Source organism: Terrapene carolina, unplaced genomic scaffold (genome assembly GCF_002925995.2).
Source record: "Terrapene carolina triunguis isolate 2854851 unplaced genomic scaffold, T_m_triunguis-2.0 Scaffold62, whole genome shotgun sequence".
Classification (NCBI taxonomy): domain Eukaryota; kingdom Metazoa; phylum Chordata; order Testudines; family Emydidae; genus Terrapene; species Terrapene triunguis.
Window position 1 is genome coordinate 14,869,002 of NW_020664413.1, and position 14,421 is coordinate 14,883,422.

General features: G+C 37.4%; 1 protein-coding gene across 1 annotated transcript in view; it reads right to left on the reverse strand.

Annotated features, from left to right (window-relative positions):
* Nucleotides 1-1,235: 1,235 nt before the first annotated feature.
* ACTR3 (actin related protein 3) overlaps nucleotides 1,236-14,421 on the reverse strand; it is a 43,892-nt gene continuing 30,706 nt past the window's right edge. Inside the window, exons 5-12 of the mRNA XM_026647421.2 lie at nucleotides 12,785-12,880; nucleotides 10,719-10,826; nucleotides 9,436-9,579; nucleotides 8,251-8,424; nucleotides 6,866-6,958; nucleotides 5,850-5,975; nucleotides 2,756-2,839; nucleotides 1,236-2,152 (exon numbers count right to left, since the gene is read on the reverse strand). Of these exons, the coding sequence (XP_026503206.1) occupies nucleotides 2,057-2,152; nucleotides 2,756-2,839; nucleotides 5,850-5,975; nucleotides 6,866-6,958; nucleotides 8,251-8,424; nucleotides 9,436-9,579; nucleotides 10,719-10,826; nucleotides 12,785-12,880 (921 nt within the window). The 3' untranslated portion in view covers nucleotides 1,236-2,056. The remainder of the gene's footprint in view (nucleotides 2,153-2,755; nucleotides 2,840-5,849; nucleotides 5,976-6,865; nucleotides 6,959-8,250; nucleotides 8,425-9,435; nucleotides 9,580-10,718; nucleotides 10,827-12,784; nucleotides 12,881-14,421) is intronic.

Consider the following 14,421-nt stretch of genomic DNA (forward strand, 5'->3'; position numbering starts at 1 on the left):
GACCCCCAGTTTGAGAAATGCTGGTCTCCCACCATGAAATCTTTATAGAATAGGGTAAAAGCATATAAGACACCACATTTCATGGGGACAGACCAGATTTCACAGTCCGTGACACATTTTTCGTGTCCGTGACTTTGGAAGAGCCTACTCATATGGCAGTTTACTTCATCAAAGTGCTGTAGAACATTAATCCTTACAATATACATGAGATGTATAATCCATAATTTTATAGATTGGCAAACAGAGAAGTTAAGTGACTTTCCCCAGGACAAACACTGAGTTAATGTAAGAACTTGGAATAGAACTCAAGCTTCCATCTCCAAGTACTATGCTCAGGCCTCTAAGTCAACCTTAGAAGCCAAGTGGAATGTTTTTGCACTGATATCGTTAACCAATGAACAAAGCACATAGAAATTATAGCAGTTGTCAGGAGAGAATAGGAATCGTACCTAGAGTTTTATTCAAAAGATATTAAGATAATTTTATATCACGATTAACAGTTTCTTATTTTGCTTCAAGGTTCTGTTTATTTTTAGCTGCTGCACATAAAATGTCTTAGTAATAGGTGTAAAAATGCCTTTCCATATTTATCCTCATTTTCTGGAAAGAATGATCTCATTTGTCATGCTTTCTCTTCTCTTTCAAGTGACTGAAAGATATCACAATAAACGTTCATCTCTTTCCTCTAGCCTTGATTTCGATGTCTCCATTTTTCATTTCAGTGGAGAAAAAAAAATCAAGTAAAAGATCTCCCTCTTGTGGTCTTCTGTATAAACTGGTTTAACTAAGTTTGTGAGTCCAGCAGAAAATCCTCCTGCTACACATTCTTTAGAAAGATTTCCCTGTATTTTCTGAGTTCAAACATTAACAGAAATTGCAGATAACATTAAATACACTCAACTTCTTTCTAGAAACTATAAAAAAAACCTTGAGCTTCATTTTACTTTTGCACATAAGCTATGAAAATTGAAAAAAGGCAATGCTGTCTCCTGCAAACCACCACAGAAAATGAAATGAAAAAAAAAAAAAAAAAAAATGTAGCAATAAGCTACGGAGATGAATAAGACCGAACACTGAGATGTATAGATGGATTAATTAGATGATGCCACACAAATTTCAGTTCTAAAAATTTCATTTTAGTTTGAACAATACACATAGTGATCTCTATCTTGCAAACCAGCTGAGGTGTGTATGAAGATTTCATGCAATGTGATCAACAAAGCCTCACACAAATATAAAAAGAAATGTTGTGCCTTTATTGGAATGGTGTTAGGCTTTAAAATACACCACTTTCGATAATGGGATTATTTGTTTTTTAATTAGAAATGACACTACGGAACTGCAATACTGGTCCAACAGTCTTGTCTTTACTTTTGTTTTTTTAAGCAAGAAATAGAATGAAAATGCACCGAGTAATCAGAAAGCACTAGCAGGCATCGGTTAACCCAAGATACTAGCTTCTTTGTTCCAAAAGCACTTGCAAAGTTGGAACCGAGGATTTAGATTGGTCATAGTTTGCAATAACTAGAGTCACATGAGTAAGCTTCATGTGCCCAATATATATATTTTTTAATTTACCATTAAGTTGGTCACTGGTATTTTTTCCTCAAATATTACAGTTTTTCTTTAATTGATATTTTTCCTCAAAGTATAAAAAAGTATGAAATATAAACAAGTTCTTGCATTGTACACATGTAAGAGTACAATTGAAGCATTAGAGAGCTGACTATCTACACACCGTCAAATCCCATCAAATCTTGGATAATTCATCAATATACAAAATATCAGGGCACAGAAAGAACTAAAACCCACTTCTTTGTTTTGTTACGCACAGGTTCAAATATTCAATCTAAAGAAAAACACTTAATTATTTTGGCTTTCCACTATATCCGCATATTGAGACACTTATTAAAATATTCCTGTTTAATTGTGTTTGGTCTTTTTCGTATTGTCAAGTCATGTTTGTTATCTTAATACCCGCCATCCAGACAAACAAGTAATCAGCAAGACCCTCCTTTTCCCCCATTCCCTAGCCCTGACCCCTCTCAGGTCAGTTTTAAGACATGACTCCAAACACTGGGTTGTGACGACAGATGCTAGGACCAATCTCTTCATAATCTTTTTTGGTGTGGCATACTTGGTAGAACTCAGGCTGGAAAAGAGGAAACAAAAAGTCAGATGTTCTCCTTGCATTTCAACTATACGTAAATCTCAATAATAACTGGGAAAACAAAGGTACACCTTTACCTCGATATAATGCTGTCCTCGGGAGCCAAATTTTTTTATCGTGTTATAGGTGAAACCGCGTTATATTGAACTTGCTTTGATCCACCGGAGTGAGCAGCCCCGCCCTCCCGGAGCACTGCTTTACCGCATTATATCCGAATTCGTGTTATATCGGGTCGCGTTATATTGGGGTAGAGGTGTATATTGAATTTGGAAACTCTATACTTGGTTTTGAATTACTGCTAAACAAATCCATACAATAGACATCACATTTTGCCATAAAGCCAAATACAGTATTCAATAAGAATACTCATTTAGACTAGTGTAACTATTATAAACAAATACATTTCATGACACTTGGTTGTCATTTGCTCCTTTAAATCTTTAAAGTCTTCATTAGACTCAAAGGGGTTTATATTTGCTGCCCCAAATACATCAGTAGGTGTAATGAATGTGCATCAAGGATAAAATAGGATTCCAAAGTGTACCTAGAATGACTGAACCATGTTAAGTTTTATAACCAACTTACTGTGGAAGCCAGCATTGATCCTCCAAACCAAACTGCATATCTTTGCATATGATGCGTAATGACTTGTACATCAATAGGTTTGGGCTACAAAGGAAAACAATTGAAACTTGCTATTACTAGCAATACTAAATAGAGTGTACATTTTTCTTTACAGATCTAAGTTTAGTGCTCATAATTAAATTGTTTCTTAAACAGCATGTATATGTGCACTATGCTACGTTTACACAACTATCACACACCTACTATTCCCCCAAATAAAAACTATTTTAAAAGTTAATTTTTAAATTTCATGTGGCGATTCCACCTAAACATAATCATAATAAAGACCAAGAAATTCCTAGCTGAGATGTGTGCCATCACTTCGTAATCTACAGCCACAGATTTTCCTTTTCTAAATTAGATCACCCACAAAGCAGCATCTTCCTCTTTACATTCACACAAAACATACAAATTTTAACGCCAAACTTTCGACTGGTTAGAAACGGATGTTTCCTCACTGTCTGGAATATTGGTGTTGCAGGAAATAGTGTGTATGACGTAGTTTGATAATGATGGGTATATTTGGGTGTGTTGTGAGTGTGAGTTGGTGTGAGTGCATGAAGTTGATTGAAATTTAGCGAGTGTGGTAGGTAACCTGAGGAAATAAGGTGTGTGTGTGTGTGTGTGTGTGTGTGTGTGTGGGGAAAAGAGATTTATTGGAGGGAAGCGAGGTGCTGTGGTTCTGCGAGTGTTTCAAGCAATCACTGCAGGTAAGTTTAATCATTTTGAAAAGTTGTTTGCAACTACTAATAGAATTATTTAAAATGATGCAATAAGGAAGTCTGTGTGTTTTGATTTTTCAATAATTGATTTACTGTTGGGGAGAACAAAGGCCTAGGAGGTGGTCTGGGATGGAGACCAATGTCTCTGTGCTGAGGCATCCATGATTGAAAGGATGCACTAGGACATTAAAGCAACAGTGCCATGGGGAAGCCCTAGCTGTAGCAGGGCTTTGGCACAGGATGTGTGGCTCCAACAGTGCTGATGGTGTGTCAGAGTCAAGGCAGCAGTGCTGGAAAAGCCAAGCGTCTCTGCAGTTATGTAGTCATTGCTTGAAACACTCCCGGAACCACAGCACCTCCCTCACTTCCCTCCAATCTCTCTCTCTCTCCATGGGCAGTGGGTATCATAGGCAACAGTAGGCTGTGCCTTCCTAAACAGCCTAGTGTGGCCCCACCCACACCGCCCCCAGGCCAGGCCCCCTCCTGCAGTTCCATGTCTAGAGTACTCTGCCTGGCTGGCCCGCCTCCTGCAGGAAGTCAGGGAGGCTGTTGCTGGGGGTGCTCTGGACTCCTGCGGGGAAAAAAGAGGCATAAGGGGGGCCAGGGCCTTGGGCACAAGGGGAGGGGCTGGGGACTAGCCTCCCTCAACGGCCGGGTCACTAGCCACCCATGTCTCCCTCCCTCTCTCGCACAGACTCACCTTATTTCCTCAGATTACCACATTTGCTAAACTCCCGTCTTTACAAATCCTTCAATCATGTCCCCATGGCTCTCATTGCTTATGTCCTTCATGCCCTTTGCTACTTAGGCCTGGTCTACACTGGTGGGGGGGGGAGGGCAAGCTAAGTCGGTCTAAGTTACACAACTTCAGCTACGAAAATAACGTAGCTGAAGTCGACATACTTAGAGCTACTTACCGCAGTGTCTTCACTGCAGTAGGTTGACTTCTGACGCTCCCCAGTCGACTCCACCTATGCTTCTCGCTCCGGTGGAGTACCAGAGTCGACGGGAGAGTGCTTGATTTATTGTGTCTTCACTAGACGAGATAAAAATCGACCGCTGCTGGATCGATCGCTCCGAGGGTAAGTGTAGACATGCCCTTAGTCTACCTCCCTGCCTCCCCAGAGATATATGAAGGTCACTACAGATGACTCAGGCATGCAATGTCAGAAACAGAAAGCAGTTGACTGATTCAAGCAGTTCTGTCAGCTAGTCTTAGCGAAAACTCAATTAGGTTATTTTCAATCAGGGGAATATGTGTGTGTGTAATTTTGAAATTTCAGTAATAGGTCCTGAACAAGAGCTCAATGTAAGTTCAAAAGCTTGTCTCCTTCACCAACTGAAGTTGGTCCAATAAAAGATACTACCTCACATACCTTGTCTCTCTAATATCATGGACCCAACACAGCTACAACAATACTGAAAACATTATTAGAATGTGTGAGAGATGCTTAGTGTTTGTTAAGGACTGTAATATAGCTAGAGTAACCCAAAGAAATATAAAACGTATCCAACAAACGCTGCACTGAAGTTAGATTTAGGGCCTAATTTCGAAAAAAACAGAAAGGATAGACATTCATTTTACCTCACATTTTCCCAGACATTTTTTGTTGTTGTTTTGGGGATTTGTTTTGGTTTACAAAAAGCAAGGTCAAGGTCAGCATCTCATCATAGGGTGGAGTGCCCTCTCCCCATAAGAGGAGTAAGCCCTATCCCCTATGGGAGAGGGAGGATGTCTCTACACTTTAATTAAAAACCTGCTACTGGCCCATGCCAGCTGACTCGGGCTCAAGGGGCTCTGGCTAAGTGGCTATTAATTGCAGTGTACATCTTTGGGCTCAGGCTGGAGCCTGGGCTGTAGGACCCTGCGAGGTGGGAGGGTCCCAGAGCCTGGTCTGCAGCCCAAGTCCTAACATCTACTCTGCAATTAAACAGCTCTCCCCACCCCCACCCCCGAGCCCAAGGGGTGTCTAATTGCAGTGTAGACATACCCTGAGATTTCTACAGCTCATGACTGCAGCAAGGGATGGGCAGCCCAGCTGTGAAGCAAGGGAAGCAGCACCATAGCTCTCCAACACACAAGTATTGTGTGGAGACTATTCTCAGGAGTCCATTACAGTACATTAATCCTTGTTAAAATAACCTAGAAGATCTTTATATAAAAGAAGAATCAACTTTAGTTCAAAATGACAACATAAACAGAAGAGTGTCATTGCAGTAATTTGTTACTTAAGACCTAGAATTTCCAGTAAAAAAAAAAAAAAAAAGCATAATAAAAAGAGATAGACGTGAGTCATGAACATTAGTTTAATGTATTGGCTAAGGAAACAAACCTTCAGTCTGCCACCACTCAGTTCCTCACTGAGTTTCAGCCGGGCATCAACAGTTCTTTTCAAATCTCGTTGTAAACGGCGACCAAAGTCCCTGAACATGGTCGAACCTCCAGAGAGGACGATATTCTATAATGAATATGCATACACAGTAGAAATAGGTCATTAAGTAATTTTAAGACTATCAAAAGTTAGTTATTAGTCTTGGACATAAGAGTGAAGACAGATGCTGATTATTATAATTATATTAAGGGTGCTTCCTGTTTACAAGGACTCGGACCTAAATATTTGACTGATTAGTGATTTCAGGTGCCTCCGTTTTTGGGTACTCTATTGGAGAGCAGTTACTGGGGATTGACTGATTGATTTTCAGAAGTTGAATATTTAGCATTTCTGAATATTAGACCTCTTTAGGGTGTTGATGTGGACACCCAAAATTGTGGCATCCAGAATTACTAGTCACTTCTAAAAGTTAGCTCCTCAATATTATTCAGCCCTGGACATGGATATTCAACCTATGGTCATCACCAATTTTACATGGCTTTTTAAGTTATTACACAGAATGTTTTAAATTATTCAAATTTTAAAACGTTAGATAAAATACCACACACAAATTGGGCTATTACTCTGAAGAAAGGTAAATTGTATAAAAAAGTTTAAAAATCTCTTTGATCCCTACCATCATCTTTTCTTTCCCTCATTTCCCCTCCCCCCCATTTTTAACCCCTTTCCTCCTCCTTTTTTTAACAGTATTACAGTCCTGAAACATTAAAATAGATTAAAATGTTCAAACTGCAATTCTGGTTAAAATTAAGCTGTTAGTGAAAATGTCTTCACTTTGAGTGGTCTTCTGTATGTTAGACCCAATGACAGTGCAGTTTGCTTTTAATCAAAAACTACTACCAAGTCTATAACAACTATTTCAGTATAAAAAGATGACATCTATATCTAGTAAAGGACATGCATGTTTGGACCCCACTGAAACAAAACTATTTTAAAATAACTTCACTCTTACTGACCTTATACAGAGGACGTCTAACATCAATAGGACAATTCTGAATAACTTCATCTACTACTTCTGAAATGGGTTGTGTGAAGTCAGGATTAGCAAACTAAAATCAGAAGTCAAATTGAATATAAAAACAGCTGTAATGAGGTAGCTAACACCACAATTTTAAACCAATATACTTTAAAAATCTTGCCGTTTTAATTCAAAGAGCAAGAATCAAAGTGCAATTTGAAACAGCAGTAATTATTTTCTGGCTTTTAGAAGCAACACACTTTTTCTTGACCTACTATGTGTATGCAGGTTACCCAGGGGATCCCAGGAAAGTGAGAAAAGAAAGAACTCAATTAAACTTGAAAGAGAAGAAAGCTCATTAGTAGTAGGGAGTCAGAGTACTTGAGAGCAACATGTAATAGAAAGAGAGAAACAGGAAAAGGCTGGGATTAATCCCAGACACGTCCTTAATTGAAAAAGCAGTATTAGTACATGCAGGAGTAACAGGAAGGATATTCGGAGTTGTTTCCCCCCCTTCCCCTTCTCCCACACATTCACAAATGGAAAACGGTCAAGTCAAATGCTGCACCGTTTATACCAAACAGAAGAAGGGGGGAAATAAATGAAGCAAGCCATCTTATTGCACTACATTTGTAACCGTTAACTAATACAGGAAACAGAAACCTGAGTAGTTATTTTAATGGCCATTTAGTAAAAGGTTAAAAAGAAAAAGAAGTGATTAGATTTTTTTTTTCCATTTTGCCAATTGTTCTCTTGTACTGCTTTTGTAAATTTAACAATTCTTTTGCAACAGTTCAAAGACCTCCAACACTTCTCAGATGCTCAGTACTGAAGCACACAGTTTAACTCAGAATGAGGAAGTGGCCATGATAACAGAATAAAGAAAGAGAAGGGACTGAGGAAGAAATAGATAGAGTTATTCCTATCTGCTTTTTCTAAAATGACCCTGAAAACAGGGCGAGTGGCACAGAATTGGAAATGGGAGGGAAAATTTTTAATGAAATGAAAATTGGTATTTTAAATGACTAGACAGAACAATGCACGATGGGTAATAAGAAATTTAATTTTAAAAGATAAATGCTTAGCAAGAAGGAGAGGAACAATAACCCATATTAGCAATCCAATTATTTAAAATGTTCTAGGGTTATACTGTGTTTGACTGCTCAAGTGCTGTAATTTGTATACTGAAAGGGTACCCAATATCAAGAAGTAAAACTCACTCGCTTTTTACAACAGCAATTATCTACTTTAAAATGTAAACTGAGATAGGCAAGTTTTCACATCTTTCAAATGCATTTAGATTTTAGTGTACCAATTTTAAACTGCTGTTCTACAGCTTGAATTGAAAAAATCTGAAGACCACTATAATTCACACCAATTTACCTCAGGATGAAAGAAGATCTCCGGCCCCAGGAATCTCTCATAACCAACATCAATGGTGAATTCTTTCTTTGAGATTGCATTGATTCCGGTATACTGTTTAATCCATTTTGTACCATCAGTGTCATACTTGTTAAATTCTTTTACTAAATCAGGGCAGACATAACTAAAGCGCTCCTGAAAATTAAATATATACATTTGTAGAAATCTTCCCCAACACAGTAGAAAAAAATGGTATGTACTTACAATATGGAGCTGTTTGAACACAATTAAATATAGTACAAATAAGGCTCCTTTTTTAAAGTGGTTCAGGCTCTTGGAAAGAGTTGGAAGTTGGTAAGTAGCTACACAGAGTACAAAAAAAAAAAAGGTTCAAGCGACACTATGTACAATTAAATAATTTTAATCATTTCTATGCATCACTGGGAGCAAGTAGCATGCTTTGACCGGCTAAGTTGGTTTTGATTCCATTTTTCCTCAAATTTTGACGGTAATGAAAAATGAGTACTAAATGTATAATGTATTTAATAGATGAACATCCTTCAGTGGATCAGTTATAACAGATTTGTACTGCAGGGGAAAAAAAAAAAAAAAAAGACAGCTACCTATGTAGAAGAAATCATAAGGACATAAGAATGGCCATTCTGGATTAGTATCCTGTCTTCTGACATTGGCCAATGCCAGATGCGTCAGAGGGAAATTATTGAGTGATCCATTCCCTGCCGTCCAGTGCCATCTTCAGAGGCTTAGGGTCAGTCAGAGCACAGGGTTGCATCCCTGACCATCTTGGCTAATAACCATTGATGGACCTATCCTCCAAGAAATTAAATTATTCTTTTTTGAACCCAGTTATAGTGTTGGTCTTCACAACATCCCCTGGCAACAAGTTCCACAGGTTGACGGTGCATTGTGTGAATTAAAAAAAGATAAGTCATTATGGCGTTTCATTTACAGTTAGCACCAGGAGAGTTTCCAGTTAAGTATTACAATAGTTACGTCTCAGGGGAAAAGATGGTTCTAGACTGACACTGGTATATTAATATCATGTTATATTTTAGGTATTTAAATATCAACATTTATATTCTCATTTAGAAAAAGATAATTAAGAAGGGAGTCATTTTTAATATGATTTTTTAAAATAAATTTATACTGTGGTATAACTTTGCCATTCATGAATTTTCATTTTACCTTCACTGCTTTAGCAGTTTCCAAGGATTGCTCAGGAGGAATTCCTACTTCTCGCTCTCTCAGCAGTTGCTGAATGAAGTATGTTATATCTCGTCCTGCAATTGGAATATGTTTGATACAGCTGCCAATCACATAGCCTTCAGCCTGGAAGTAACATTAATTTGGAGAAGGAGAAAGAAATGCCTTCCATCAGCTTCCGAAAAAAAGAGTTATTTATTGAAGCATATAGAGTGCGATTCTGAAAATGCTTATTCATATCCTTACAGGATTGGGTCCTTCACTACCACAATTCAGATTTATCAGAGAGTTACACTTACACACACAATCCCTCTCATAATCTTGTACCCTTGATGGAGCCCAGAGGACATTCCCATTATTCATAGCTCTTTATTCTCCATTTCTGAGGCCCTGCATTTGGTTACCATTCTTACAGACAACAGAGACCAGACACATCCATTCTGTCAGCACTTAGAGTAACAACTTCTTACTCTCTATATTTGCTCCTTAAATCAGATAAAGTGAGTGCCATTGAGTGATGGGAGGCATTCCCTCACCCATTACTGTTCAATAGCACTCAAGAGTTGTAGGCATAAGTATGCAAGAGTTTACAATTTACACAGGCCAAAGAGATGAGAGTTTTGAAGGTCGGGAGGAGACATAACAGTCCAGCAAAGTGATCAAAATGACATTTAGCACATCACGTTGGTCCACCATTTTTATAATTTTTCATTCCACCCTCCCTATCCCCACATGTCATAGAGAAGGAAAGGGGAGGCAGGTGTTGAATTCTATCATAAAAGTGATAGGATATTTGTGTTCATGAGGATTAATTTGTAAATTGCGTATGTTTTAACAGGAGATTAAATTCCCTTACCTTTAAAAAGGAAGCTCAAACCAGAAGACTTAATTATTCTATTATCTGATATACTGTTTGTACAGCATATGCAGTACTCTTTACAGTATTTAAAAGATTATTTGAAATGTCTTAATTATTCTAAGTTCTGCATCATCTCTGAAATTTTAATAATGAGCTAAAACATTTTGTAAGTAGCAAACCCACACTCAAAATGTGAATTTTTAACTAAAAACGATCAAAATGAATAGTCACATGTATGTCTGTCCCATTGTGGAGATTACATTTTCATCTATCAACTCCTTTTTATCTACTTACATGTTTTAACTACAACAAAAGCCATCTCCTATATCAATGTTCTCTTCAGCAAGGTTACAATGCGTGATATAGCATTACATTATGCGGCTTTGGTATTTTGAAGTATACTTACCACAGGAATAACATGAGTAACACCATCTCCACTGTCTATAACTGTGCCAGTCAATGTCCGTTCTCCTACCTGTCTCGATGTCCAAGATGCAGCTAAGGCAAGGACAGCCTTGCAAAAGAGAAAGCAGAATTTGAACCTTTAGTTTTACATTGATGCATAAAGCCTATACTGAGGTTCCTCTACAGTTGATGTTTTATACCCTTTGAATGAAGGTACAAAACAAAAAGCCAAAGTGAACAAAGTCTATTTAAGCACAACTGAATCAAAATAACCTAAGCCCTCAATATTTGAATACATTTCATTTTTCCCTTATATAGAATCAAAGAATGAAACTTACAAAATTTGTAAGTTTCAGTATAAAAATGAGAAAAAATATGACTTTGTAACAAGTACATCTGATTTTGACACTACTGTAGCATAAATTACCATGTACTGAAAAGGGAATTGAAGATGTATTGCATTCTAAACAAAAGCACTAGAATTAGAGTTTGGCATTTAGTTAGTTTCCTTTTGTAGGCAAATACACTTATAAACTAAGGGATAGATCAGTGGTTTTCAACCTTTTTTCATTTGTGGACCCCTAAAAAATTTCAAATGGAGGTGGTCCCTAAGGGTCTGCGGACCTCAGATTGAAAACCACTGTTCTATGGTAACAACCATCTTTCACAGACCTCTTAGACATAGTCTGCGGACCCCAGGTTGAAAACTACTGGGCTAGATCCTGTGTTGTTGTAAACTGGTATGGTTCCACTGATTTAATTGGAGCATGTAAGTTTAAGCATCAATTCATGTTCGGACCTCCCTGAAGTGATTTACACAAGCAAGGAACATCAGATTGTATTTCTACTGTCTGAAGCGCTGGAGGAAATGAACTTCAAACTGTTAGGAGACAAAATACATCATCCTCTGTATTCCTCACACAGTTTAAAAAAAAATGTTCAGATTGGAGAGCAGGACACTACTGGCAGAAATAACGATATAATGATAGGTGCCACTTGGAGAGGTCTACACAATTATATAAATGAATGGTGAATGCATGTTTGAATATCAAGATTGCTGCTTGACACAGTACTAAGACAAACATCTGTCCAAGGAAGTGTGAATGAAAGAAGTGGAACATAGTTTATATTTTGGAGAAATGGGATGGGTCTAGACCTGTGGATGAACAACTGATAGAAAATGTGAAGGAATCTAGATGAACCTATATGTGAGCCAGTATGATGTTCTCCAATGGCAAATTAGTACCTATATATGTGTTATTTGCATATTTGATTATACACCAGGATAGAAGAAAGAATTTGTCAAGTAGTAAAAAGCATAATCACAAAATTGAAACGGATTTCTAAAGGGAATCTGCTTACGTGCTATTGTGTTCCATCTCAAACAAATATAAACTATATCATGCTCCTAAAACAAAAATTCCTAAGGAAACAGATCAATGCTTTCTAAAAATAAAAATTTTCACTAAAGCTCAAGTTATACTAAAGGTTATTCAGAAAGAGATTTGTAATTCACTAATTTGTGTGCATTAGTACCATTTATGGATTGGAAAACAAAAATGGAGTGGCAGAATATCTATATAAAACAGCTTGCAAAAAAAAAAAAAAAAAAAAGGGGGCATATTGATAGTTCCTGTCCCTAATGTTTTCTAGCCACAGAACAGGCACAGCACAGAAATACAGCAGTGCAAGTTCTGCAAAACAGAGGTACTCCCATCCAAAGGGCTGCCTCTAGACATGAAAGACAACTTCCTGTTCATGGCCTATTCTGTTCTTGACCTATTGCCACTTATTATGGTGTGTTTTCTCATGGGAAACCTGTCCTTCACGAACTGAGTTGAAACCACCAGTTAATTTTACATAATATCATTTGGCTGCTAGCTGGAGTAAGTATTTTTGACCACTATGCTGGATTTGAACCAGTCACCCAATGAAAACCTCTAACCCAAATACAATCTCCAAACCAGTAGAATTATGCACAATTTTCTCATTGGGTTTAAAGATCATTTAAATTAAAGTTGAGAAAAATCATCCTTCCTTCCCTCCACTTAACAGTTGCATTCTCACCTGAACAGCAATGTACAGTCCTGGAACGTTGAAGGACTCAAACATTATCTCAGCAGTATATTCCCTATTTTCCGGAGTATTTAGTGGAGGTTCAGTCTGTGTGACAGAAGTGATTTTTAAAATCAATTCAAATCCAATACTTGCATTTATTCAGATTTTATAAACACCAAGAAAAGTTTTCAGGTTGTGAGCTTAATAGTTTACCCAGGGTACAAATAGCAGGAATTCACGCTGTGCTTTAAAAAGCTATCAGCAAACTGTTTAATTTAGTAAACCTGTCAATTCCCATGAAGGCTAGAAAACTAATGCAAACTCCACCATAGGGATATCACAGTGTGTGTCGTCATGCAGGAACACAAAGTGATGTGAAACTCAATTCTTGCCGCAATTTACCAAGATATATTGGCGTCCTCTTATCATGGGCAGTTATTTCACTGCAACATAGTACTATATTCTGTCAATGGATACAATCATCCAAAAAAAAAAAAAGGACTGTTGTATATTCCAAGTATTTTGATAGCCCCAATTACAAAGAGCCTATTTTTTCTCAGCCATTCACCTAACTGAACATGAATATTATGTTCTATTTTCTTCTCAAAGGCAATATCAGAAGAAGATATAATTTATTCATATGGTAATGACTATTAAAGGGAGACTGGGACAGAATACATATGATGTGCTACTATCGTAAACTTGGACTTATCGCCAACTGTCTGTTCTTTGAAAGTATGCATTCTGAATGTTATATGAGTGAGGAATATTTAAAGAAATAAACATAATAATTGTTGCTACCAGTTGCTTTCGTGTAGGTATATGCTACAGTTCCAGTAGGAGGAAGAATATGGACTTCAACCTGCAACCCTCATTGAAGTTCCACTGATTTCAATGAGATTCAATGTGGTTGGTTAGTGGATGCAGATTCACACTATATCCATGGAACAAACTATGGTTGTGATACTAGAGCCATTTTCTGCATTTACCTTTTTTATATATAAAAGTAGGGAAATTTTCAAGAAGAGTTATAAATTGGTCATGAATAAATTTAGGTTGGAAATTGGAAGAGTTTCTAACCATCAGAGGAATGAGATTCTGGAACTGCCTCCCAATAGGAGGAGTGGGAACAATTGCTTAGCTAGGTTTAAGATGGAGCTTGATGAATTCATTAACAGGATTAAATAACAAGGCGGCCTGTGACAGCAAACTGAACTGATCTTAATGATCGAAAAAGTTCATTCCAGTCCTATGTTTTTAACTTCTATATGTGTACTTTTTTCTTTTTTAAAAAGTCTTTTAAAAAAAGACTGAAGTTGTGGGCAACTTGACAAGTTAATTGTAGCTAAATTGTGTAGCAAATTCAATGATCAAAATCCAAGAAAAAGCTTAGAGCAACAGTTGTGAGGAATTAAGAAGGCTCAAACCTTGCCCCAAATCCAATCATAAAATGTCTAGAACTACTCAAAGCTGCAAAACAAATCCCACTGAATAGATTTACACTCCATGTTTCCACAGGCTCTGTAAAAAGTACGGCAACTGAAATGACACTTTAGCAACTGCATCCAAATGATACAGTAATTGTTCCGTTTTAATACAACTGCTATTAAACACACAGCGCACAGACTGCTACTGCATCATTGGAG